At 38.8% G+C, this 27,232-nt stretch overlaps 1 protein-coding gene across 8 annotated transcripts in view; it reads right to left on the bottom strand.

Moving 5' to 3' along the window:
• Positions 1-27,232, bottom strand: part of Ntm (neurotrimin) — a 943,571-nt gene that overhangs the window by 509,334 nt on the left and 407,005 nt on the right. Inside the window, exon 2 of one of the 8 annotated variants that reach the window (XM_078047341.1) lies at positions 4,987-5,013. The exons of 6 other annotated variants lie outside the window; for them this stretch is intronic. Coding sequence is in view for 1 of the 2 variants with exons in the window: in XM_078047339.1 (XP_077903465.1) it covers positions 1,790-1,823 (34 nt within the window). In the remaining variant the exon portion in view is untranslated. Of the gene's footprint in view, positions 1-1,789; positions 1,836-4,986; positions 5,014-27,232 lie in introns of those variants that run through there. One more of the 8 variants, XM_078047339.1, reaches the window with a different exon arrangement.

Genomic DNA, 27,232 nt, shown 5'->3' with positions numbered 1-27,232 from the left:
GTATTCTTTCTGAAGAGAGATGAGAAGAATGTCCTATTAGGTCTCTAGGACGTATATTAGCTCTACAACATCAGTGGGTTGCAGTTCATTCAATGCTTCATTAGTTGTTAAATGACAGATAGTAATAATATTAATCATACATGGCTAACATTTATTTAGCTCTTCCTGTGGACCTAACACTGAGCTCAGTCCTTTGTCTCCTGTCCTGCACTGTGAATTCTATGAGGTAGGCACTGATGTAGTACAATGAGGAGACGAAAGACAGAGGGTTGAAGTGACTCATTCAAGACCTAACAACTCTTCAGTGGCAAAGGTGAAATTAGAACCCAGATCACTGAGATTATTAATAACCATTTTATACTGCAAGTAGCATCATAGAGGTAATGTTCCAACCAAGTTCCTAGAAAAAAAGATTATTTATAGAGCTGAATGAGTCTAATAATCATAACATCATTTTCATTTTGTTGGGGAAACTCTATGTGGATGAGCTCTCTACATCAAAACTCCCTAGCTTCCTCATCTATAAAATCTGCCCATGGAAAACTCCCAACCATTCTTTAAGATAAAGCTCAATTATCTCTTCCTTTGAGCATCCCAGACTCCCCAGGCAGAGGCCATAAATTCTTTTATTTCTCAAAGCCCCAGTTCATCCATTATAATAATGTAGTTCATGATGTATTAACAATCATTCCATATATGTGTCTTCCTCATTAGTTTATGAGAAAGAAACTTATATGCTTCCTCCTTGTCTCCTTAGCATCTAGCAAAGTACCTTGAACTTAGTAATTTCTCAATAAATTTAGTTTGAAGAAATAAAACAATGATGGAATCATAAAGTATGGGTACAGTTCACTTAAAATAATAATGTGTCATGATAACAATCATCCAGTTACTGGAGAAGTCCCTAAAGAACATAAATTGATGACTATGTTTGGTAAATCCTCAGTTCTTAATACTTTTTTGCTTAATTACAAACAATGAACACCCACAAAGTCTTAGTAGATTTGATGATCATTTTTCTTATTGCTGACACATCTTTCTTATCACACAGTTGACAAGTCTGTGGTGAAATAAGGCCCAACCTATTAAAGGCAAATACATAAATAGGACAAATATAGGACATTATCTTATGTATCAAACTATCTTTTACTGTGTAAAAGTCCACACTTTTTAACAGGCATATAGCAAGGCTCTTAAGGATGTTGATGATACTTTATCTCGTCTTTTGATGATCCCTCTCATATGCTCCTGTTCTCTTGCTTCATAGTAGTTGCAGATTCTCAAATTTGCTAGAGTATCGTGCTGTGGACGTGTGCACCAGATTTCTCTTGGTGTATCTTTTCCTCCCAGCTTTGCCTTCCTCACCTTTAATCTTGGTTCAGAGAAAAATTCCTCTGAGAAGTCCCACTATTTATCTGAGTGTCACCCCCCTGACTCCCTTTGTCCCCTGAGAATATTCCTGGGCATCCTCATGGTATCTCTCAGGCACTTCTAATATCCTCCAGCACTGGCTTTCAGTTCTTTCCTTCTGTGTCCTGTGCTCTAACCTAGGGTCTTATTTACTATTGTGTCCCAAGTATCTTTCACAAGGCCTGGTGTATGTTGTAGAGGAGGAAGGGGAGAAAGCAAGAATGGATGACTGAAGAGGGGCAGGAAATGTAGGCAGTTAGACTCTAATGCTATAGAGTTTTTAATTGTTAGAGTTTAAATAGTTCTTTTCTAATTTTGGTTGACAAATATGAAGTGCTCTTTAGCCAAATGATTTATATCCAAGAGCAATTCCTCAAACCTGAATGTTGAAACGGAGTTGGTCCAAGCATCATTAGTTGTTGAAATGATACATCCGTTCTCCGTACTCTCACATGTCGTCAATATTAAGCCATACATGATAATCACAGCCTTACTAGAAGAGAAAATAAAGAAATAAAGGGATAAACAGAGAGACTAAGACAGAGGGAAGGGTGGAGCAGGGAGAGAGAGAGAGGCAGAGAGAGCAGAGAAAGGCAAGAGTTTAGGCAAAAGTAGGAGCTAAAAGGGGTTTTAAAGTCAGTGTTCTAGTGTTTCACGGAATTACTGTACATGCACCATGAGGCTGTTAGGCTGGGAACAGATTTAAAACCGTGGAGTGTCGTGGTTTGCTGACAACCTCCATTCAACTGAATTTCCTACCAGCATCATCTACTGTAAACACTTGATCCAGAGATGGTGTTGTGACTTTTTTAAAAACCTTATACAAGATGTAGATTATCTCAAGGCTAAAAGGTGAAAAATAATTATATCTTTAAAGGCCATTGCAAATTCCAGATGCTGGCACAGCTGTATTTTAATATTCCAATACTAGGACAAGAGTGAATCTTGCTATGTGCCTCTTATCTTCCCCTCACATACCAGTGCTGTCAATGCCATTGGCAATTTTACATGTAAATGAGCCCATCCATCACTCCTTACTCTGCAGCAACTCACTTCTAAGCCTGCCATAGAGTTACACCATTAAATCTCCCTGCTTTACAATATACATCATGACATATTTGACATCAATCAGCTGTGTCAGCCTGCTCACTGTAAACCATAAACTTGCTCTGCATCCCTCCCTGCACGGGGTGATTAAACCTGCTTGGGGTAGCTTCCTGATTATGGTGATAAATGCTGCTTAGTTTCTGACTCACTCTTCCTTCACCCATTCCTAGCCTCTGCCCTGAGCACCTCATGCCTGCCCATTGGAGGAGGTAGCGGTCAGTGAAAGAGCATATTCAAGTGGTGATTATACACTTGGGTTTAATCCTGACTTTAGCAATTACTGCTTGACTGTGAATTTTCTCTTTGTTATTTTAGAATGAGGATGAGAAACTGCATCTTTCATTGTGCCATGAGGACACAAGAGAGGAGAATTTAGAATTTTTTCAGAACAGTCCTCCTGCCAGTTAGAGGCAGACTAGGAGAGTGATTCCCCATACCCAGTGATGGAGACTACCACATACCCACCAGACTCTTATATATAACAGGTGATTCCTGGCAGGTTAGTACTAATTACCTCCCAGTCCTACTCAGGAAAGTGTATCAAAATTCATGTGAGCTAAAATGATATTATTACAAACATCACTTTGACATGGATCTAATCAAACTTTTAAACATTTCATTTGTAAATTTCAGCATGTTATTGTTAGAAGGAACACATTAGCTGTGACATGCTGGGAACTTGCATCACACCACACAGCTGATCACAACACTCCAATGCATCATAACAATGCCTTGAAATCCACCAGAATGGAAAATACTAGTGTTCTGTTTTTGTTTTTTCGAGCAGAGAAATTCAAGAGAATCTCAGCAACATGAAGAGATACTCCACTGAACTGACTAGGCAATCCATCTGATCACTCCAAAAGTCCTTTCGTCCTTCCTTCTGTTGAGTCTGAGAGAGCAGTTACTTCTCTTGTTTGCTGGCACAAAGACCAAGCCATCTGCTGACCAGTGGAAGCAGCCTCGATCATGTGTGCACTCCAGAATATCTCCTAGGCAATAAATCAGAAGGCTCTTTGGACCCAACAAAACACAGAGTGGTAAGCATTCTTTATCCACAGTTATCCCATTCAAACACAGGAGGAGTACCTGCCCACCTGCTGCTTGTCCTGGATTCTGTCTGTCTGGCTACCCAGGTTGTCTTGTCCTAATGATCTCATTCATCTACCAGAGTCCATAGTGGTCTGTCCAGAGCAGACCGAGCAAACCCATCTGGAAGTAACAGAGGGAGGAATGTGCTACTGGATACAGCCACAAATCAGATTCAGTGTCAGATGCCCGAGAAATGCCAGGGCATCTTTAGGGTGGGTTGCAGAGGGTAAAGAGAAATATAAGGCAAGATGGCAGAGATGGGGAAAGGGAATCATTCTGTGTAGGGGATGCAGCTGAGATCATGAAGGCAAAGGAGGGAGTGGGTAGAGAAAGGGAGGGAGGAGAGAAGCAGAAAGCAGAGGAGGGGCAGGAAGGGAACAAAAGGAGAAAGTTAGCTTCTTGCTTTCATTCTTGGGACATCCAGAGTAATGAACCCTCTTTCTAGAGAAGATGAATGGGCAGCTGTAGAGATTATGAGTGAGGTTTTATTGCAGATCAATAAATCTGTGTCACAGATTCCCATCTGGAGGGAGTTTTAATTTAAAGGAAAGAGTGATGAGCTCACAATGACAATCAATCAAAAAGTTGTGTATTCACGTATGCATTAACCTTCTATCAAAACACATCGACGTGAAGGCAGGAGTAGGGAGACAAATCTCATGGGATTGCGAAGGACAGCCACGGGAGCCCAATAGCTCACCTGCCTTGGGACACAGTCAGAGACACTACTGTCTCACTTGGCACACTGGCCCACGTCTTTGACAAGAATGAAGGGGAAAGCTGAAGATTTATAATGGTGCCGTTAACAGGAATTGCTGTTTGTCACTAGGCGACAGCTGCCTCAGATCAAAATCAAGAAGAGTTCTCCAAAAAAGGAGAAAGGAGATTTCACAGCAACCAAACTGAGATAGCAGCTGACAGGGGAGAAGGGAGGAACATGTCTAGGAAATTTTGAAACCAGGGTTTAAACACAATTTGAAGTGCTGGACACAACTCTGACACTGCGCCTGTTGTTACCTCTCCACTTCATGGACCCCGGTCCTACACAGGTGGCCCACGTGATCATAGAAGTAACTGGTAGCCACACAAGGTGCAGCTGTGGACTAAGGGCAGCAAATTCCCTGAGTCAAGGGAGAGTGGAGGTCAATCAGAAGCAGGCAGTGCTCATCAGTTACTCAAGATGTTCCAGGAAAGCTGAGATTAGATAGAGGGACATTCGTTTGCTAGCCAATCGTTGCCCTTGTTACAGGACAATCTAGATGAGGGTACTCTTCTTTCATATACTCAGAGAAATATGAGAAAGGAACTAAAGAAGTTAACCATGTAGGGTCCATTACTAAAATAATCAACCAATGAGCATCTCTGCACACAACTTACACAGTCTGCGCCCTGCATCCACAGGTTCTGTATCCATGAGTTCAACCAAGCACAAGTTAAAAAAAAAAAAGAAAGAATATGTTATGAAAACATTGTGTCTGTACAGAACATGTACATATGCAGAATTATATTTTTCTTTTCACTATTCCCTAAATAATATAGTTCTGTAACTATTTACATAACATTTACATGATACTAGACATTATTAGTAATCTAGAGATGATTTAAAGTACACAGGAGGATGTGCATAGTTATAAGCAAATCCTATGACATTTCACATCAGGGACTCATGTGCTGACAGATTTTGGTATCATGAGGTTTCTGGAACCAACCCCCACGGATATTGAGAGAAGATTGAACATATAGAATTTCATGTGTGTATGTTAATGCTAATATAGCCACAAGTCACATATGTATATACTGTTTCCTTCATTTTCTAGTACATAAAAAGAGGAGATACCTCTATTCGTACTAATACTGCTAAGTAGATAAATTATAAATGATGGAAAATTTGAGACTCCAGAGGATCAAAAGGCTTGGATTTTACCTAAATCCGTCTGACCTCATTGAGAAGGCATTTTTTTGTCTCACCACTTCTTGTTAAGCTAATGGACATACAGGTGCTTGCCTCCAGTACCTGATCCCACATCCATTTCCACCCTAATTCTTAATAACCCCCTCCAATGAGGGCTGCTTCACAGCGGTGACTTTGTAGAAGTTTAGCACATGCTGTTTTCCACAGGTGGGAATACTCCTGCCTCCTCTGACCTCTGTGATCCACTTCACTCTTGGATAACTAATTCATGGCCTCTGCTCTGTGACCCCTGCCCTGGCAACATGTACTCTACTGAACAGGACCCATTCTTCTTCATTTCATACCACGTATAATCTAGATCAGAGCATTTCTTTCTTTCTTTTTTTGTTTTGAACTTACATGTTTTGTTATAGTCATTATTTTTAATTAAAAATTATTGAATACAGGAGTGCAGTTGAATAGGAAGAATAACTTCTAATGTTCTATAGCACAGAAGGATAGCTACAGTTGACAAATAATTGGATATTTCAAAACAGGCAGTGAAGAGAATTTTGCAATGTTCCCAACACAAAGAAAAGCTAAGTGTCCAAAGCAATAGATATGCCAGTTACCCTCATCTTATATGCTGTATATGTGTATTGAAATGTCACACTGTACCCAAGAAAGAATTGCAATTATTAAATGTCAGTTACAAATAAAATATATTTCAAAAATATATTTCCAGACCTTTTTAAATTTTTAAGGCTACAATGAGAGCACACATGATGAATTTTTTGCACATTCTCTCATTTACTCAACATATAAGGACTTATGGATTTATTACTTATATGACTTTTATTACATAATGTTCACAAGTACTGTGTCTTACACTTATTTGCTTCATGCTTAGCACAATGTGTGGTCTATAGTAGGTGCTTTACTGAGGAGGCCTGGAAGAATATTTATCACTAATGATATTTGAATTCTAATCAAACCAATGGGTGTACTTAACAACAGAAGTGCAAACAGGACACCACTCCCTGAAGACTTTTTAACTGGTCTGTCAATTCCTGGTTATCACTAGAAATCTGCATACTTTAGAAACCCTCTCCATTATTACCTTCACTACCTTTAAGACATCAAAATGTATTTACTTGTGAACATAGAATAGTTTATAAGGTTGGTTTATAAATCCCACTTCAAAGATCAGTAAAGTGCATCCTAGAAAGATCATGGGAATCTCATGACCCAGGGAGTCAATTCAGCCCCCCAAACAGCCCTCAACTTGAGAATTATTACAGCAGAACCCCAGCTCACTGATCTTCTAAATCAAGTTTAAAAAAATGATGACTCCAAAGTGTTCATCTTCAGCTTAAAATTTCTGTTTCCTGAGCCCTCTGCTGAATACTTGTGAAAATGACAGTTTTAGAAAAAATCGTGATATTCTTAATAATCTTCCTCACATCAATGAATATAATCTGAAGACTCCAGTTGGAAGCCATATGCATGTAATCACCTGAAAGGCCTAAAGGGAGAAGGAACAGGGCATTGACAATAATTATAAAAGCAAAAGCAAGTATTTATTGAATGCCTAATATATGCCAGACATATTTCTAGGCCCCAGGATGCAAAGGCGGCGAGTCAACAAATTACCTGCCCTCAGGAGACCCCCATGCCACATTAACATCACTGAACCAATGGCTACCATGGATATTCTCTGAGAGGTTTCCATGAACCAGACTCCCCTTGGCACCTGAGAACTGCAATATTCTGAGTGGGCATTGTAACCCCACAGGGCAGAGAGAATCCAGTAACTTGCATAAAGATACAAAGGCACACCATTCTGAATCCAGAACCCAAGCTGCAATTCTTCATAATGTGCCTCCTATTTTGTTATTGTTGTTGTTGTTGTTACTGTTCTTATTCTGTTAGCATCATGTTACTATTGGGAGAGAACGTACTGATGTTGAAGTACCCTTGTAACTGTTCCTGTTGCTTCCAATCTCTCAGTCCCAATTCTACTGTAACAAGAATGATTTTCCGAAATGAACACCTTGAAAGGCTCTATGTCACCTGTTGGATAAAGTTCCAGATTGTCCTGAATGATCAAGACCAAGACGAATGTCCATTTGCATTCTTCATTCCCTCTTTTGTACCATGACTACAGCAAGCTGCCACCTTGGAAAGACACTGCTGTTCTCCTTTGTGAGAACTATCCCCAGACTTTTCCCTCCTCTTCCTAATTAGGGATGTTTTGTGTTTCTTAAAGAGATCAGTCCAGTGCCACTTTTCCATGGAAGCCACTCCACAGCCTTCAGCCCTGCCTGTCCTCTAATCATTTGTTAGTGCCTCTAGCACGTGCTTTAGATCCCTTAACTGTATGCATTTCCTAATAAGTCTTTGGTAATGCTTTAGATGTTTTTCTTCTTCCATTTGAGTTTGGGAACTTAAGAGCAGAGACTGCCTGATTACAGTCCTTATAGTGTCATTATGACTATAATGTAACAAGAGCTTCATAGACATTAATTGAATTTAATTGGTTCTTCATAATTTCAGAAAGTGCATTGCATCTATGAAATGGCTGACATGATGTGACATCTGTAAAGACCATTAGATCGGGAAACATGAAATCTTAGATATGCTCTTTACTGTGCTACTAACTTGCTGTGTGATGTTGGGCAAATTCCTTGACTCCTCTGAATCTCATTGCCTAATTCAGAATGAGAGGGTGACACCAGATAATGAATTCCATCATGTTACACTTAAAAATCCTCAATAATCTTTCCCCATATGTTTTTATTATTCAGTAAGTATTAGTTGAGTGAGCATTTTCCCATTCAAAACACTCTTCTAGGCTTCAGGGATGTAGAAACAACCAAAATGGAAGTGAGAAGCTCACATGAAATCCTCATGTCAGATTGTGAGCTCACCAATGCAATTATTATTAACCTCAAGTTGTTTTCCAAAAGAGCAAAACTATAGTTTGCAGAGCTTTAAATTTGATCATAACTAGCTATTTTTAAAAGTTTTGAGTCATACTAGTTGAATACACATAAACAATTATTTATAGTTTGTCCTGTAATTGAAAACAACATTCTTCAAAGAATTTTCACGTAGATTTATAGAAAACTTCGATCACAGCATGGAATTGACCAGGCCATCTAATTTGCCTCATTGACCACCTTTTAAAAGAATGTTGTCAAATCCATGCTGTTTCATTTTTTTAGGCTTGTATGAAGATATAACAGAATGATCAACATTTCTGCTGAAAACACAAATTGAAACGATGGATGTCTAATCTAATTTTCCCACAGAAAATATGTTATCATGTAGGTTAGTTTCTTCGCCAAATGTGTGTTGTCTGACATTTTATAGGCATGACCACAAACATCACATTTAATTTTGTGCAAATAATAAAACTGTTTTCTTCTTTAAAGCATAAAGCTTACTAAATCAGTTTGCTCCATTAAATTCAACTACTATTATCAGCAACAAGATTATAGGAGGGTCTCTGATAGTCACTGTAAGAAGTGAAAAGTGAATAAGATATTGTTCGGCCATTGGAAGTTTATTCTATTTTGACAATATGAAAAGTGCATAAATGTGCTAAAAGTCATAAGATGTGCTAAAATCTTAAAGGAGGAAGAACATGAATTAACATTTATTGATCAATTGTCATGTGCCAGGTGCTATCATACAATCTTTTGTAAGTATTATTGTCCTTCTATGGTGAATTATAGAATTAGAGTAGCATAAACTACTTAAGAATGAGGACTAAAGGTCTATTTATCTTAGTCCAAAGCCTAATATAGGTCTGATAACTATAATTCATGCTTTTTCTGTGTTGAGGGCACACACACACACACACACACACACACACACACACACACATATTTGTTAAAAAGAAATAGAATAAGTCATCTTGAAAGAGAAGATATTTATATGAACTTTGTTAAAGATGAGTCGAATTTTGGTGAATTGATAACAAAGGAAGAATTCTAATGTGAAGGAAAGACCAGAATAAAAGCTAAGAGAGAGGAAATCATAGTACAGTCCTTCTTCTCTATCCACATATTCAACTAATAGCAGATCAAAAAATATTTTTAAAGTGCATCTGTATTGAAAATATATAGACTTTTTCCTTGTTGTTATTACCTAAACAATTCAGTGTAACGCTATTTAGTTAACATTTACACTTAGTTAGGTTTTAAAGTATATGTAGGGATATGTATTCATTTTATGTAAGCACTATAACATCTTTTATAAAGGACTTGGACATCTTCAGAGTATGGGAACTATGGGGGAGTATGGAACCAATCCCCCACATATGCCAAGGGACCTCTGCATGTTCCTATGCAATAACAAGCACTCCAGATTGGCTGGAAGGTAAGGGTTGTCAATGATGTCATGTTTACTCCATGTTAGATGCTGGGCTGCAAAGATGAATTAGGTGGCCATGGTATCTCTGCTTTATTAAAGCAGATATTATGATATAGATGCTTTAACCCATTATGTTGCGAAAACAAAATGTCCAAGACTAAGTAATATAGAACAGAAATTTACTCCTCATAGCTGTGGAGGCTGGGAGTTTTGAGATCAAGTTTCCACCAGATTTGGTGTCTAATGAGAGTCCAGACTCCACTTTCCAGGTGGTGCCTGGTTGCTACATCCTCTGGATGGGAGCAGTGCTGAGTCCTTACATGATGTAAGGAGGAGAAAGCACAATAATGGGACTCAGTGACTTCCCCCCAGCTATTTGACAATAGACTAATGCCTTCATGAGGATAGAGTCTTCATACTCAATGCCTTCCCAAAAGACCCCACCTTCCAGCACTGCCATAATGGAGATTAGATGTAAATACATGAAATTGGGGAGACATTAGCATGGGACTAAAGAGAAAGAAATGTTTATTGCTGTCAGATTAGGTTAGGGAAGACTTTGCAGAGGATATGATCCTTGCACTGAGTTTTTTTTTTTTAACCAAGGATTAAAATCTGGGGCACTAAGCCACACCCCCAGCTCTATTTTGTATTTTATTTAGAGACAGGGTCTCACTGAGTTGCTTAGTGCCTTGCTTTTGCTGAGGCTGGCTTTGAACTTGTGATCCCCCTGCCTCAGCTTCCCGAGTCGCTGGGATTACAGATGTGTACCACCATGCTGGGCCTTTGCACTGAGTTTTAAAAGATGAAGACTTGTCAAGTCAGCAAGAGATGGAGTGAGGTAGAGTATGATGACAGAGGAAATTATAATCCAGGCAGAAGGAGCATCACATTCAAACACAGAGGCATCACCGAGAGGGGCATGTCCTGGAAACCATTGGTAACTGGTGTGGAACAGATGCTTGGCATGTGCAAGGAGGAAGAAGGTGAGGCCTGAGACAGTCCAGAGCAAGCACACAAGGTATTCAGTGCCAAGCTTAAGAGTTTGACCTGACCCCACTCACCCATGCCTGAAAAAGTAATTTGGACTTAACTTTCCTAGCAAAGGAGGCATCATTAATGTTTGCTGATTAAGGGGTATCAGGGTCAGAGCTGTACTCTGGGGAGATATATCTAGCAGAGTAATAAAGAGCAAGACACAGAGGCAGGGGTGATGAATTAATTGGTTGTTCTGATGGTTCAACCAAGAAGTAATGAAATGCTAAAAGATAGTGAAGGTAGAGATGAACAGGAGCAGTGGGAAATTATCAAGCTAACATCAACAGATCAACAGACCTAAAAGACAGGTTTCATGTAGGGCAAGGGAGACAGAAGTGGTAATATTCTGCAGGCGATTATAGATGTAGGATTAGATTTCAGGATAGAAGTCAGGGCTGGAAATGGATTTAGGCATCATTCCCACTGAGGTGATAATTGGACAGTGGGAGGTGATGAGAACATCAAGGAATTGAACATATAAAAATAAAAGGGCCAGGCACAAAACTCCAGAGGATACCTTCACTTGGGAAATACTGCAGGACATGGGAACTGACCAAGGGGCAGAAGACAAGAAGTCAAAATGGTAGAAAAAGGGAGGAGGGGAACATCTTGAAGATTAGGAAGGTGGATTTTCACAGAACAGAGTAAGAGATGGCTGGGAGAGAAGAGATACAGAAGGAGTAGGTTGGATTGAGATTCAGCCAATTTGTCTGTTAATTAATAAGTCAGTGATAAACTTCAAGAGAGGAGTTGGAAAAAGTGTTAAAGGCAGAAAACAGGTGGCAGAATCCATAGAAGCATAGAGACATCAGTAAACATGAAGTGCAGAACGTTCTCTCACAAGTTTGTCAGAGAAAATGATGCCCATCCTCCAGGCATGGGGTGGGGGGACAAAAATCTTATTTAAATTTGCCTTATTTGCTGCTTAACATCTCTGGTTTTGGAAACTGAGAATGCTAGGTAAATGATATGTTGGAATATTCGCATTGTCCACGGTCCTTGCCAACTCTGAACAATGCAAAGCTGGGTCTACATCTGCCCAAATGTTCACGCTCATGTACTTAATATAGCAGACTCTCTCCCAAGCAAGAGTCATTCTTTTGCAATTCTCAACAGCAGCCAAGGCCACTGCACTACATAATAGATAAAGCTCAATCAATAATCTGATGAGCAATTTTATAAAGTGGGGGAAAATAACACTGTGCTTTTGTTTTTTTTCCTCTCTTCCCTAATCTAGCAGGCTTTTAGTTAGCCATACAAAGTGCAGGAAGGAAGGTTAGCCCAGCATGCTCTGGGCACAGGAAATTACCCAGCTATCTTAACTCTCAACATATACCAACCACAGATCAATAGATCAAGAGCAGAGCTGAGGATGCCATGGACTCAGCAGCTCATCTTCAGGCACCTGCGTCATCACTTTCCCAGCAATCTCTCTTCCTGCAATGCCTTCAGGGTCCCACAGAGGGCGATGCCCATGGGAACCAGCAGTGTGCAGCCTTCTATTGAAGGCATCTCTGAGTTTGGTGGGTACGCAGATAGAAGTGATATCAGGGGATTATGCATTCTCAGGGACAATAAATGATAGTAGATAAAACTCCAAGTAGTTGAAATGCTTTCTTTCTTCCTTTTTTTTTTTTTTTGGTGCAAATAGTCCAGAGTAAAATGAAATGAGGCAGGGCCAAGAGGAAGGAAAAGGTACGAGAAAGAGATGCAAGAGAAAGGCTGAATTAATTCTAAATATGATAATTTTCTGAGAGGCATTAGCCACTCTTGAGAAAATGAATAGGCTTTCTCCTCACATTTATTAAATTTCTATGATTCTCTAATTCAGGAGTCTTTTAATCTTCAGTTGGAAGATGAAATACCTCAGGTGCATTTCACGAAAAAAGGATAGATCTCTCTTCCGAACATATTGTAATGCTGGAATTATTTCTGAATGAGAGGTAAAGATGAGAAGGAACTGCCTGGATTGGGGCAGAGGCATCTCAGGAGGTCTGTTTGGGTCAGCACAGGGCTGGGCTTCTTGACCTTACATCAGGGAGGATATACCAGCTCACACTCAGACAAAGAGGAGCAGGGGAAATTACAAGATGTTAGAAAGTGTTATGCACTATGCCCAGTGTGTCACCTCTACATCACATCAAACCCGCTGTGAGCCCTGTGTACTATTTTTTACCAAGTGTTATGGAGAGAGCATCAGGTTTCTAAAAAGGTGGCCTTGTTCTACTGCCACCCATAATTGGATATGTCATTTAACTCTGGTTTTCTTATTTATGGTATTGCATTATAAATAGTTCACCTTTCTTCCTTAGTGTGAGAACAAAATAGGAAAAAAAAAACATAAAAATGTGCAAGAAAAAAAGTGGTCAGAATGGCTTAATAGAAACACAGGAGGCCAACACACTTGAAAGAGGGAGGAAATGCCCCTCAGTAAAGATGTTTTAAAAATGAAATGACTGTTCTCTGGGGAAACTGCCATAGGCTCTAGTTCCATTGTCTGAGTGGAACGAACACCATCTCTATGGAGATGCTGGCTTTCACGAGCAAAATCAAAGGTTCTGAAGGACATAAGAGTGAACAAGAAGAAGGGATGGGCACAAGGTTGTTCCTTGGCTCAGGGAGGATCTGGATATCTCAGCTGAGATATCTGCCTATCCAGTACAATTTCAAATATTCAGTTGATCCACATGAGAGATCCTATACTCCAGAAGGACAAATACATTCCACCTATATCTTCTCTGTTATGATTTAAAATCTGAACTTCCGAAAAAGCCATTTTTTCTGCTTTTCTCCATGACTTGGTAAAAATAGTTCATGTGGGTCACAGTGGGCTTTATGTAATGCAGAGGTGACTCATTGAGTGTTGTGCAAAAGTGCTAATCTTCTCCCAACTACTTCTGAATTCTTTAATTTCTCTGACACATTAATTCTAACCCCTTCCCACAAGGACCAGCATCCCTGAGAATCCCAGAACAGAAATTATAGCAATTTACTATAACCAGAATCAAATTCCAAGGTTGGAGAGCATGGGCCAAGTCCTGCCATTAATTCAAACATCCATGTGAAAGATTATGGTGGGCAGCTGTGATTCCATTAAAGGGGGCAATTTCAACTCCATTTCCTTGATAAACAGACACAAGCTCACCCCTAAATTGGGCTTGATAGATTTGATTAGGGTAGAATTTTTGGAGGTTGTGATTTCTACAGGAAAATTGCTGTTTGATGTGCAAGGCCAAATTGCACTTGAAATCTCCTTGCAACCATGGAGGGGGGAGAAGGAAGAGGATTGAACACCTAGCCAATTGCTATCATCCAAGCAGCAGGGGAGTCAAGCTGTTGTATTCAAAATATCTGTTAGGTATGCAGCCAGTGTGTGCTGCAGAAAGCATGCCATGCTCAGGGGAACCGATGATTAAAAGCAGCAAAACCAAGTGTTATTTAAACAAAGCAAAATGTACCCATCCAATTTCTTTCGTCCATGTGAATCTTTTGCAGGGGGAAGGAAAAATATGTAGCTTCCTTTGGTACACCTGTGGTTCTGTTTCAGAATTCCCACGGAGAGCCTAGGGACCAGGAAGGGATAAAAGTTGAAGCTCACAGCTTTTAAGGTGCATTCTCTTGTCACAAACACAGAATAATATGTTAAATGACAGTAAGACCTTTCAGTCTGTTTGGTTTTTGTCTTTAGCAAAATGTGAAACTTTGCGTCTTTAGGTCAGCCTTACCAGATGAGGCAATGAGGGTTGTAATTATTTCCTTAAACCCTAGACTAAGAATCCAAAAGTCATAAACACTTTCTATTGGCAAATCTGTTTGCTTTTTAAGTGTAGGTACTTAAATGAACACTCTAATTTCTCCAGCATTGCCCATTCGGCCTGGCCTAGTGCCACGTATGTAGAGAAATGAGATTTATTGAGGATCTAGAATGTGCCAAGAACCATACCAGATGCTTTATGTACACCATCTCACTAAATCTTGCAATAACTTTGCAGGTGGCTACTGTTTTCCTATTTTCAAATGAAGGTAATGAGCTCCATAAATGTTTAAAAAAAGAAATGGACAACATCCTGTAAGTGGTAAGAGGTGGACAGGGATGCAAATGAAAATCATCCTGACACAAAAGTACAAATTGACTTCATCTTACTGGATTGCTGCCATAGTTAACACTAAGGCAGGAAGAACTCTAGTTGGGAAGAGAACACTTCAGGCTAATCATTTTAGAAAGGTTCCAATCCTTGATAGAATTATATAAGCTTGAAAGACAGAGTCAGTAATAAAGATCGAGAGAGGATGAAAATAATACATTACTCAAATTGCTACGTAAAGCAATCATCAAATCAGCTTATGTTAAAGAGGAAAATAGATTGATAAGTGCCAATCCAGAATCTCTAGAAGAAACAAAAAAAAAAATCACTTTAAGGAAAAGAGGGGTTCTACATGTTTGTCTGTCATTTCACATAATATTGTATTCTGTATCGTTTGGGGAATTAACACATGTAGAATTCACCATCTTGAATATGTCACTTGGTTTTAACTGAACCACTATGCTCCCCCCATCCCCCTGCCGCCAAAGCAGAGATGTTTGAGAATCCAGGTCACACTCACATGAATCTACTTTTGACAAAAGCAATACATTAAATGAAGATAGTATTGTTTTCATTTAATCTTATAAGCAGCCAGGATATGGAACAAAACCCACTCCCAACCATAATTTGGAAGCATTTCTGTGTTTTCCCCCATCCCCTTGTACCTTCAAATATTTGTCTATTTAATCAACGCTTTCAGAAGTAGCCTTCTATGAGGATCAAATACTGCATTTAGAGTATCAGAACCTAATTTGTCAACCCAGCATCTGAACCACACTCAGACTTACTGATCTCTTTCTTTCCTCTTCCCTTCTCACTTGTTTTTCCTGTGTCCACCAAGAGAAGGAAGACTCCTTGGGGGGTGACAGTCTACTTGGTACTCCTGCTTTGATAAGCAGGCACTGGCTTCAAAGCTCCAGAGTCTGCCTCCCCACTTCGGGTATACAAACAGACACCAAGTCTCCACTGAGCCAGGGTGTATCAGGCTGGACTTCTACTGGAAGAACCGGTTTTCTTGCTACCTTCAGTAGCAAAAAATTGCCACCTCTTCTCCAAACAAGACTTCTTTACAATTCTATCGTGTGTTTTGCCCATACATTATCTGAGAAATAGAACATATAAATAAAATCATTTTTAGTACAACTTATGCACCTGCAGGGCTCCTTTTGGATGCCGGGGTGAAGATACCATATAACCCCGATAAGGTCATGGGCAGAACACAATACCCAGGCTCACTGTGTGCCTTTGGATGGCATAGTTTGAAACACACTCTCCATTCAGAGTCATATAGGATGTGCCAGGTTGTCTTGGGAAGGGATGGGTTACAGTGTGTATTGCCATACTTGTCTTGGAAAGGGGTATTCTTAATTATGAAGGGTGGAAGTTATTTGTTATGAGCCACAAAATTCTTTACTCACCAATTAGTAACAATTAAATAAAATTAAACAACAAAATCCTTTACTGAAAGAGCACTTGACAATTTTACTCCTGCTTGTGTGTGTGTGTGTGTGTGTGTGTGTGCTGTTTTAGAATTTTAATCAATAATTAATTGAACAAATATTTAGCCTGGACCAATTCCTGGGAAAGCATTCTTGATTAATACAGACATGGACTCTGCTCTCATGGAACTTGATAATTTAGAGGAGATATTATTCAGCAAGCAGTTAGAAGTTCACTGGATGTCACCATCTGCTTCCTGAAAACATCAAAGTAACCCAAGGCAGGTGCCTATACAGATGGTTATTATCCATCTACAGGGAAGAAGGTTGCAAATACTCCAAATGAACTGTAGCAATATTTCAGAATCCACAGTTTGAGATGATCTACCACAATCATATTGCACATCTTCATTGAGATGCACAGTGACCACATAAAATTGTATCAATATATATTTATAGGCCTTAACTTGTTTGAAGTAAAGAAAGTTTACTGTCTCTCTTTTGTAAAATAGGAAACCTTAAAATAAACACCAACCATAGTACCTACCACATAATAAGTGTTTAATAACTACTTGTCAAAGCTGAAGAATTGCAATTTGTTCTAAAATAATCTGGAGTTGGATCCCTCATCTTGCCACCCCTACTACCATCTAGTGAAAGCTAGGCTGTGGGAGGGTACGTGCAATTAATTACTTGGAGAGCTCTCCATCTCCTCTCCTCCATAGGTATTGTTTCCTAGGAAAATAAAGAAAGGAAATTGCACCCTGTTTTTGTCCATTGATGTACCCACAATAATAGCTGCAACTAGGAAGAAAGATGGAGTGGGATACCAGGAGAACCTACACACTGCAGCCTGTACATCCACAGACCACAAGATGAGCATCACGAAGACTACTTTACAGCAAATCTTCCTTTAATTTATTACACCCCAACGCCCATTATTACTACCCTTTTCTTGTTTAGGTCTCACATCGATATGCTTGGCTAATTTTTTTCTGCCCAGCTGCCAACCTTGGGCAGCAGAACATCTGGTATATCCCCAAAGGGCATTAGCCCATTAAGAAAGGCAAATTGATTTTTTAAAAATTTCATAAATCAGCAGTCAAATGAAAAATGTCATTTTAAATTACAAACACAAGGGAGTCGAACGTGTGGCTGCTACTTGTGCACAATTGGAATTGTTTATGACTGTTTAATATTTGTTGGGGGTGCATTGTAATTTTAATTATGTGATACAAGGTGAGATAATTATTTACTGGTGCTGACATGGAATTGCCAATAATTACTTAATATTTGTTGGAAATTATTCAACAGTTTTTAATTAGTGATACATACTAAAGTGATTGTTATTTTCCAGTGAATATAAAAATCCATCTATGAGAAAAGACACCTGGGACTTACATTAGTAATTGTTCTAAAATGCATTATTGATTTATACACATTATCATACTTGTGTTATTACTTTTCAATATTTGAGGGATTCTTGCTTTCATCAGCAAAAGAACACAAAAGTAAGCAACAGCTCCCAGAGCGGGCCATCATCCAGAGGAAAAGGCATTTATTGGAACAGGCTCCATTTGTCTCATATTTCCTTGGGTTCTATCCGGAATAAACTCATGTGTTGCCATGAGCAGATGCAAATACTCTTTGTGCACTTAGATTTGTAATTTTCATTACAAATTCCCAGTGGGCAGGAACCAGGTCTTTTTCTAGGGCTTACTGTATCCTGTCCTCTGTTATACAATTACGCCTAAAGCAAATGTTCTACAAAGAGGTTCAGAAGACAAAAGGATTGATAAATGTTTGCAGAGGTGAATATATTTAACCTGATTTCAACATTACACAGGTATTACATGATACTCTATTAACAGGTACAACTTTCACATTCTTATGTATCAGTTAAAATAAATTTAGAAAATAATAAAAATAAAATTGTGAAGATGAAGATGTGAACCAGAGATATTTGTCAATCTCTCTTTTCCTCTGGTTGATGTTCCTTTGGTCGCCCTTGGAAACCACATACACACACACAAAATGAAAAAAAAATTGTCTAACCAGTTTCTAATAAATGATATCGAGCCATTCACTTGGTGTAAAGATTACTCAGGAACACCATTACTTACTAAACACATTATTCAGGATCTTTTTTATGTTAAAAAACATTTAATTAGAATTACATTATTAGAGGCTGCTAAGTATTTTTTTAGTTATTCATTAAACAATGAAGTGCTTTGCTAAGAGAAAACAAAAGGAAGAAAGATCTTCCTATCTCATCATTTGCTAAATATTTTCAATGAATTACTAATGATCATTTCCAACTATTTGTAAGTGTAATAAACCCAACCCCTCCTACGCTGCCTTGTTACACCTGTCAGGAGAAAAGGATGCAGGGATTCTGTCTCTAGAGAGATGAGGCATTGCTTTCACTCAGTTGCAGGTTTTAGGGGCCCAGATAGAAGCAAATGCTTCCTCCCTTGGACACCACCTAGCTCCAGCTCCAGCCTCTCACCTCATCCATACACAATGCCAAAGTCATCCCACATTCCTTAGAGCTCCTACTGTCCCACAGCTCCAAATACATCCTCTATATTCTTTTCAGAGGTTCTGAGGCTGGGACTCAACAAATGGCATTTCTTCCTTGTCAATTGGATTCCTATCAGGTTCTCCAGCAGGGGCCATTAAGGAAGGATGGAGGGCAGGAAAGAGGACTTATTTTTCTTGTCAACATTACCCCAACTGAAACAGCTTCTTGCCATGCTTCCCAACACAGCCCATTGCTCACTCAAAGGAATTAGAAGCCCAGCATTGGCCTCTCCCAGAGGCTCGCTTCTAGCCCGCAGACAACAATAACTGCTCTACCAGTCCTAGTCTACAAGCCTACCAGCTCTCGTTTCTGATTCCCTAACTTCTTCTAATCTTTGCATCCCCAGCTGCAGAAGAGCTGTTGTATTTCTTTTTGCCTCCCCAGCTCCCCAACACCATTAGGCCGAATTCTGCAGATTAGATGTTCTCTTTAAAATATTGAGTGCAGTTTTTATGTTTCCCTGAGAGAGGCTCACTATTACATAGGCTCATTCTGGCTCATGGTTCTATGCCTTTGCTCATGACTTCCTGTCAGCCTGAAATACCTTTTCCCCTTCTTCCCATCTGGAACATCTGATCCACTTTCATCAGGTAGTTTAGCCATCTCCCAGTCCAAGAAAATTATTTTTCAACTCTAGACCAAGTATTCCATCCTTTTAGTTCCTTGTGTGTTTTTGCCACTGTGGCCATCACTCTGTCACTCTGAAATCTTGTAGTTCTATGTCCCCATCAACTGTTCCTATAAGGCAGGGTCATGACAGGGACAGTGCATCCCAAGAACCTTGAACCATGCCCAGCACAGAGAATAGTAACAGACATATCTATCATGTACTCTGAACTTGTGTGTACTGGCACTGCAAGTATGAATAGGAATTAAACATTTAAAAGTGTATCCCATGCCTCTGCATTGGTGGGACCAGGAGCATCATGAGGAATGCCACAGTATCCCCACTGTACCCAGACATTGCGTGTTTTATTGTTATTCTGATTTTTTTTAAAGGAGCAACAAAAGTCATATTGAAGACACCTGTTGTTAGTTCCTTAAGTTACTTATCAAGCATTTGACCTCATAGCAAGTATATTTAAAGGTGGCCTTAAAATACCACTATTTCTTTCTTAAATGATTCTAAACAAAAAGTTAATAATAATAATATGTAACAGTTATTGTGCATGTGAACACCTGAATGCTCCACTGTTCCATTAAATCCTAACAGCTCTCCAAGGTAGAAATCATCTTGCTTTTCAAATGGAGAAAGAAATATAGAGAGGGCTAGGATTAGGTTGAGCGGGGTAAGGCTTTCATTCAGTAACTGAGATGCATCATTTACTACATGATTTTTAAAAATCAAAATTAATGAAAAAATCAACAATAAACAAGATGTGTGAATAGGAATTAAACATTGTGATGTGAAAAATGACCATAAAGACCAGATCGGTATTGCTGTTTCTCCCCATATTTGCCTGTGGGTCCAGCATGGCAACACTGCTGATGTACATCCAGTGACACAAGGGGCCAAGATGCAAATACAGTTTCCCCTAACTCCAGAATTATGCACAACTCACTACAATGGCAAGGAGGATCATGATAAAATTTCAATAGGGGACATTACTTACTGCAGCTTTCTGAGCTAGGCGTTTTCTTTAATGTAGTCAATCTAGGTAGAGGCTTCCAAAGTTTATGAATGCTTTTCACACATTACATGGAACTCTTCACTTTTATAAATTCTGTGTAACCTATCTGTGGTTTTGGATGTCATGCATTCTAGGGCATTATTGTAAAAATGACTGCCAAAAGGTACAGTTTTGACATTATGTGTACTACTTATTTATTCATCCATTCATTCAGCATCAGTCATCGAGTGCTTATTTTTTATCAGTCTATTGTCATGATTTATTCAAACACTTGTGGAATTCAGTGAATGACAGAAAGTAGCAGGGAGTGAATTTCTATCTTCCTTGGGATAAGTCTCAAGGAACAAAGCAGTAAAATATGGATGAGGGATAAAAGGAGACTATTTATGATACAGTACTCATTTATACAGAAGGTACGTACAAAGCAGGAAGATATGAGGCAAGATTTTTTTTTAGTGACTGATGGTTATTATGAATTTATTGCTAGAGTTCATAACTCTGAGTATCACTAACTTAAAAGATTATTCCCTTTCCCCCATTGTCTTAACTTAGACCAAAGCAAAATGTTTACCTTCTGCTAAAGACTGGCTTGTACCCGGAATAGCAGCATAATTATCCACACTGGAGAAGTAGAGACAGAGATACCCTCTCAACCAGAAGTGCAAGTGAGACCCTGAATACCCACTGCTGGCAACATAGGAGGATCAGCTCATGATGTCATGCTCCACAACTCCCAACCCCCTTCTTTGCTTTCTGTCAAACAGCATCTCCTTGCCTGAAGAGTCATCTATGAATTGAATAGCTCAAGTGATTACACCCAGCAAATATTTGTCCATAGCTATCCTGTCTGTCCCACAGTCACAGCTCAGACAAATGATAAATACTGAGTCTTTTAATCTTATCTTCCCAGTCAATCCCTCCAGCCCTCTAATCATTCTTGTTGCTCAATGGTCAGGACCTTCCAATCTGTCTATCTCTCACTGATACAAAAAGGGCCAGAAGCCGAGCCCTGCTGTAATGTGGTGCTGGACCTCACCTCCATGCTCTGAGGCTCAGACCCTTGCGGAGGGTCAGAACACTTTCCATCTCTGCTTTTGGAATCTGTCAAAATCTCTTCCTCGCGCAGAAATTCCTATCCCTCCTATCCCTTTATGAAAGTAATAAGGCAGGAGGTGGAGAATGTGGTGGGATAGGTTTGAATAATAAAGTTATTTCAATTGGTCTTAAAAGAACCTCTACCTTGAAGGTTCACAAATTTTCACTGTTATGGAGCACTGGAGGGGGTTGCAAAGACCATTGGTTCAGAATGACATGGGATGGAGACACTTAAGTGCCATGACTTTGATAAATTGTTTAACATCTCTGCGATTCAGCTTTTTAAATCTGTAAAATGAAGATAATGCTTCCTATTTTGCAGAGTTGCTTCAAGTTATAGGAAATACCACACCAAAGTATCTGCTTTTCCTTTCTTCAGTTATCCAAAGACATCAGGTCAATAGTCTGTGCCAGACATTAAGTGCTGAGGTAGGGTATCACAAAGATAAAAATAGTATTTCCCTTCTTAAAATTCAAAAGGCACTTGATAAATGATAGTTATTCTTGTCACTATCATTAATAATGGTAATTGAAGAAATAGCTAATTAGCAGTTGGAGCATTTACCATTATTACTAATACGAAAATTACTCTGCAAACGTGGCAGGTTTTCTATGAACCTCTCAGACTGCATTCATTCATAGGTAGTTTTCAATATTTTGCAATTTTTTTGCTGTAGATCAATAATGGAAACACTAAAAAATCTTTCTAAGCCAATTGGCATTTCTCACTAAAGAGAGGTCCCAGGGTTTCCTTTACGACGGGACTGTTTCCACTCAACATCCACATGTGCATGTCCCTAACTGTACCCTGAGGAATCCAACCCAGACTAGTTCCACTTCAAAATATAAATAATTGTTAATGAGAGAAATTAAGCAACTTAACTAAATACAATTTATTCCATAATCATTTATCTTCTAAACAGACATTTGACTAGATCTGCAGAAAAAACACATTTTAGTTAGACCTTGCATCTGAAACCAGTTGTCTCTATGTCCCCTCTTTTTAGTTTTCAAACTAAATGAAAACAATACCAAAATATGTGGCATTCAGGAGGGATGGTGTGAACATGCCATGCCCATTCCTTATGGGTGTTTTAGCTACACCCTCCACACACAGGTGGCATGAGGACAACAGGAGGCAATAATGTCTGGGGTGATGATTGGAAAGTGGGGATTCTTTGAAGAGGTGGCAGCACATCAGTAGATATGACAAATGTAAGCTGTGATGGTCCAGGTCACATGAGGCTAGATTATTGTGGAACTCAAGCAACCAAGGTGGAGACTCAGAACATGGACTCTATCTGCTGAATTTGTACCAGCTTAAAGTTAGCCAGGCTTGGTTGGTGAGCCACCTGGCGAGAATAACACAAGAACTGTAGAGACCAAAGTCCATAAGAAACTATTTTAACCCAGAGGGCACGACAGGAAAAGGGACAGAAATCCACTATTTGTCCTAAACTTACTACAGGACATAAACTAGTTGCAAAATATACATATTCTGAGAGACCAATTATTTTTGTGTGCGTACGTGTTTTTCTACAATATTGAGTATTATTAAAACTTTTACTTCAAAAATAAAAAATAATTTGAATGTCATTTCTCACAGAAAAGATTAGATTAAAGGGAAAAGACCCTGATTTGAGATAGTTGTACCCTTTCCCATCATTACAATAACAACTATTAAGAATCAGCAGTTGGCGACTACTGTCAGGTGATAACTTTACATAGGTTAACTTTAAGGCTCTTGACAATGTCTAATAGATGGACATTCGCATTTGTCTTTTAAGATAAGTAATCTGAGACTCAGTGAGACTTAATAACTTGCGTCAAATTAAACCAGTTAAACTCAGATCTTCATTTTAAATACAGGCCAAGTTTCACTGTTTAAGAGTCTCTGCCTGATCCTTCATTCATTTAGTTATCCATTGATTTATTCATTCATTCACTTATCCAATGATTATTTTGTCAAACACAGCAAATCTTCTATGTTAAATGCTGGATACAGAATGGCAATTCAGGGTGTCCTTGCAGAAGTCTTTTAGATTATTGGATTTTAGTTTTATCGTCACTATTTGAAGGTTGGATAATAATTGTAAAGAAGAAGGGGGGGGACTTCTTATATGCCTACTGTACTGTTGCTCCATCTGCATGGTAGCTACATAGATGTGATGAATTTAGAAATTTATGAGCTGTACAATAATGATGTGTGGATTTTTCCTCTTTTCCAGCTATCTTTTTTAGTTATATACAACATCAGGATACACCATGACATAAGCACAAAAGAATGGAACACAGCCTACTCCAATTCAGTTCCCAACACTTTCCCCACCCCCATTTTTCTCCCTCCACTCTACTCCTTCCTCTTCAATCCATTTACAGTTTACTTAAAAAAAAAGTAGTGTCCTGTGGACATATCCATGCCACATCAACGCATACACATATGAAAGTTCTGTCAGATTTATTCTTCTTCCCTTTTCCTGTCTTTTCTTCCTCTTCCTCAATCCCCTTTGTTACTCAGATTTTTCTATATGTACATGTATATGTATGTATACTCGATCACATTCATAAATTACACTTAAAATATAAATACACACAAACAAGCAAATATGATACTGTTCTTGGCTGTAGAAAGATAACAGTAAACTGAATAAAAAATATATCTCTTCTTTAGCCAGAATATCTAAAGATACTCTACACCAAAGTGATTTTGAGGGTTGTTTACTTTAGTACAATATTTATAACCACTTGATTTTCCAATTTGTTATATAGTTAGCTTAAAGTTTATAAGATGAAGCCAACCTTGACTTTCTCTTGCTTGTTTAAATAGTTGGGAGAAAATCAGGTACTTGGAAAGAGAAGATTTATTGTTGTTGTTGTTATTGTTGTTGTTCTTTACTAATTTGCAAATGTAGGCATTGCCCTAAACCACTTTGAACCTGTTTTCTCACAATAAAACCCAGGACATAGAGTGATTTTCAAGGATCAAAAGTCTTAAAGCATTAACATTAATGTGTAATAGTATTTGTTGCTGCTGCTGCTGACATTCTGCGTTTAACAGAGTTTGCTCCAAAGATGTTTTTGAAGGATGAAAACAAACTTAGCACTGCAGTGACCTGAAAGCATCTCTCTTTTTCTAATTTCCAACTTTAATCTCTCTTGAGGCACACATCTGGGGCTGAAGGGCAGTCTAATACTAGAAACTTTGCTGAAATTGCTATGAAGAGAATTTCTGTAAGACTTACTCTCTTGTGAGCAGGAAAGAAAGCTAGAAATTAGCCACAAGTGTCTTTGCCAAGGACCAGAAAGTGGCATATGACAGGCTAGTCTTCGCACAGAAATCTGTGGAACACCAGGTAGAAGATCAACATCTTAATATCTGCTTCGTTTGAATGACCTTTCAGATCCCCAGGAAGCCTGCAGGTACTGCACTGGTGGGTTGAGTGCTTCTTGCCCCTAAGGCCAGGAGGGTAAAAGGAACTGGGTGAAGTCCTGGGGAGGAGGCAACTTCAGATAATTCCACTTTCTCCCATGTATTTTGTGATTTCACCACATTACCTGGATCCTATGAACAAAGAAATATAATCCATCTAAGGGGAATTAGTAATTAGAGAATAAGAATATTTAGACTAAGATATGTGTCTAGTGAAACAGCTGCTGGAATTCACAAAGTAAATTTTAAAAAAAAGGAGACACTATTCAAGTGCATCAGAAATATATCTTCATTGAAAAACATGCTTCCTAAAACCAATAATAATAAAAGGTAATATTATTATTAATTATTAATTATTATTATTATTATTTCTGAAGTTGAATGGAAACAGAAAATATCAGTGTCAAGACTCAAATTAGTTGCCTAGAACATCAGGGACAAATATCGCAAAGCACAGATTAAAAGGATAAAATGTGTTAGTCAGCCTTGCATTGCTGTGGCAAATATGTCTGACAAGTAAACAACTTTGAGAAGGGAAGTTTATTTTGGCTCATGGTTTCAGAGATTTAGTCCATGGTTGGGCAACTTTATGGCTCTGGGCCCATGGTAAGGCAGAACATCATGGTGGAAGGGTGTGGCCAAGGGAAGCTGCTCTATCCATGGTGACCAGGAGAGAGGGAAGAGGGAAAGAGCCACAGGAAAGATAAACCCTCCCAGAGCACACCCCCATGACCCACCTCTTACACCTTACCTGCCTACAGTTACCATTCAGGTAGTTCATTCAAACTAGGATGGATTGATTAGGCTACAGATCTCATTATCCAATTATTTTAATCTCTGAATAGCCCTGCTTTAACAAAGCAAATTTTGGGGAACATCTTATCTCCAAAGCAATAATACTGAAGACAGATACAGAGGTTAAAAAAACAGTTTCATAAGAAGATAAAAAACTAAAAAGAGAGGAAAATGTGAACAAACAGTAGGAGAATATGTGAGAAAGCTGAGGATAGTCCAAATATCGAGGGGTTCACTCTATTTCAGGTTGGCATGATGAGGAAAACTACATGCCATATCTGGTGTATTTCATTGCATAGACACATTGCAATGGAATTCCTCAGTCCCACATGAATATACAACTTGAAAACTCTTGCATGGAAGGAACCAGTTGCTTACAAAGGAAAAAGAAATATGCTAGCATCGAACTCCTCTGCAACTCAGGAAGCCAGAAGTCAATGACATAACACCTAGCAGTGGCTGAGAGAAAATGACTGCAATATTAGAATCTTTGGCTCAGTCAACATATCACTCACCTTCCAGGGGATAGAAAAGACACTGAGAATAGAAAATAATTCAGAGATTGCTTCATGCATACACCCCATCTGAAGCAAACACTCAAGAAAAATCCAGACAGGCAATTAAAAGTTGAAAGATGAACCAGAGGAAAGATACGAGAAGGGTAAACTGGGCTGAGAAATGAACACCTCCCAACTTGGTTAGGGAGGCAGTGTGTTTAAACTCATCCTGAAAACAAGGCATATACTCAAAAATAAATTCTCAAAACTGCCTAGAACACTGCATCAAAACTTACTTCAGAGAAATATAAAATTACATGGGAGAAGCAGTCAAACAAACAACAAAGATTTCCTGTGAGGTAAGCAGGGATATGGAAGAAAACTTTTCCAATCATCCCATCTAATTGAGGAAAATAGAGCATTACGATAGGTTAAAGTCAATCTTAGCAGAATTCTGTCTTCAATTGTTTTCTAAGTAATAGGGAGAAAATGCATGTATGGTTGTGTCAGCAGAGACAGCAACTGTTAGTGTAGACTGGAACTTCTAAAAATAAAAACAGAGACAGCCCTAGAATGAAGAGCAATTAAGATGGAATAGGCATAAATCCCTATATACAATACAATATGTAGTCAATTCTATGAAGCAAAATTATCCATAATTTAAGAAGAACATGATAAAAATAGCTACAAAGAAAAACCATAATGCAAGCTTTTTGGATTTGGGAAATTTAGTTGACAAAAAATGGAAAGAAGATAAA

Source organism: Ictidomys tridecemlineatus, chromosome 4 (genome assembly GCF_052094955.1).
Source record: "Ictidomys tridecemlineatus isolate mIctTri1 chromosome 4, mIctTri1.hap1, whole genome shotgun sequence".
Lineage (NCBI taxonomy): Eukaryota > Metazoa > Chordata > Mammalia > Rodentia > Sciuridae > Ictidomys > Ictidomys tridecemlineatus.
Note: the sequence above shows the minus strand (reverse complement) of the source record. Positions and strands in the feature narration are given on the sequence as shown.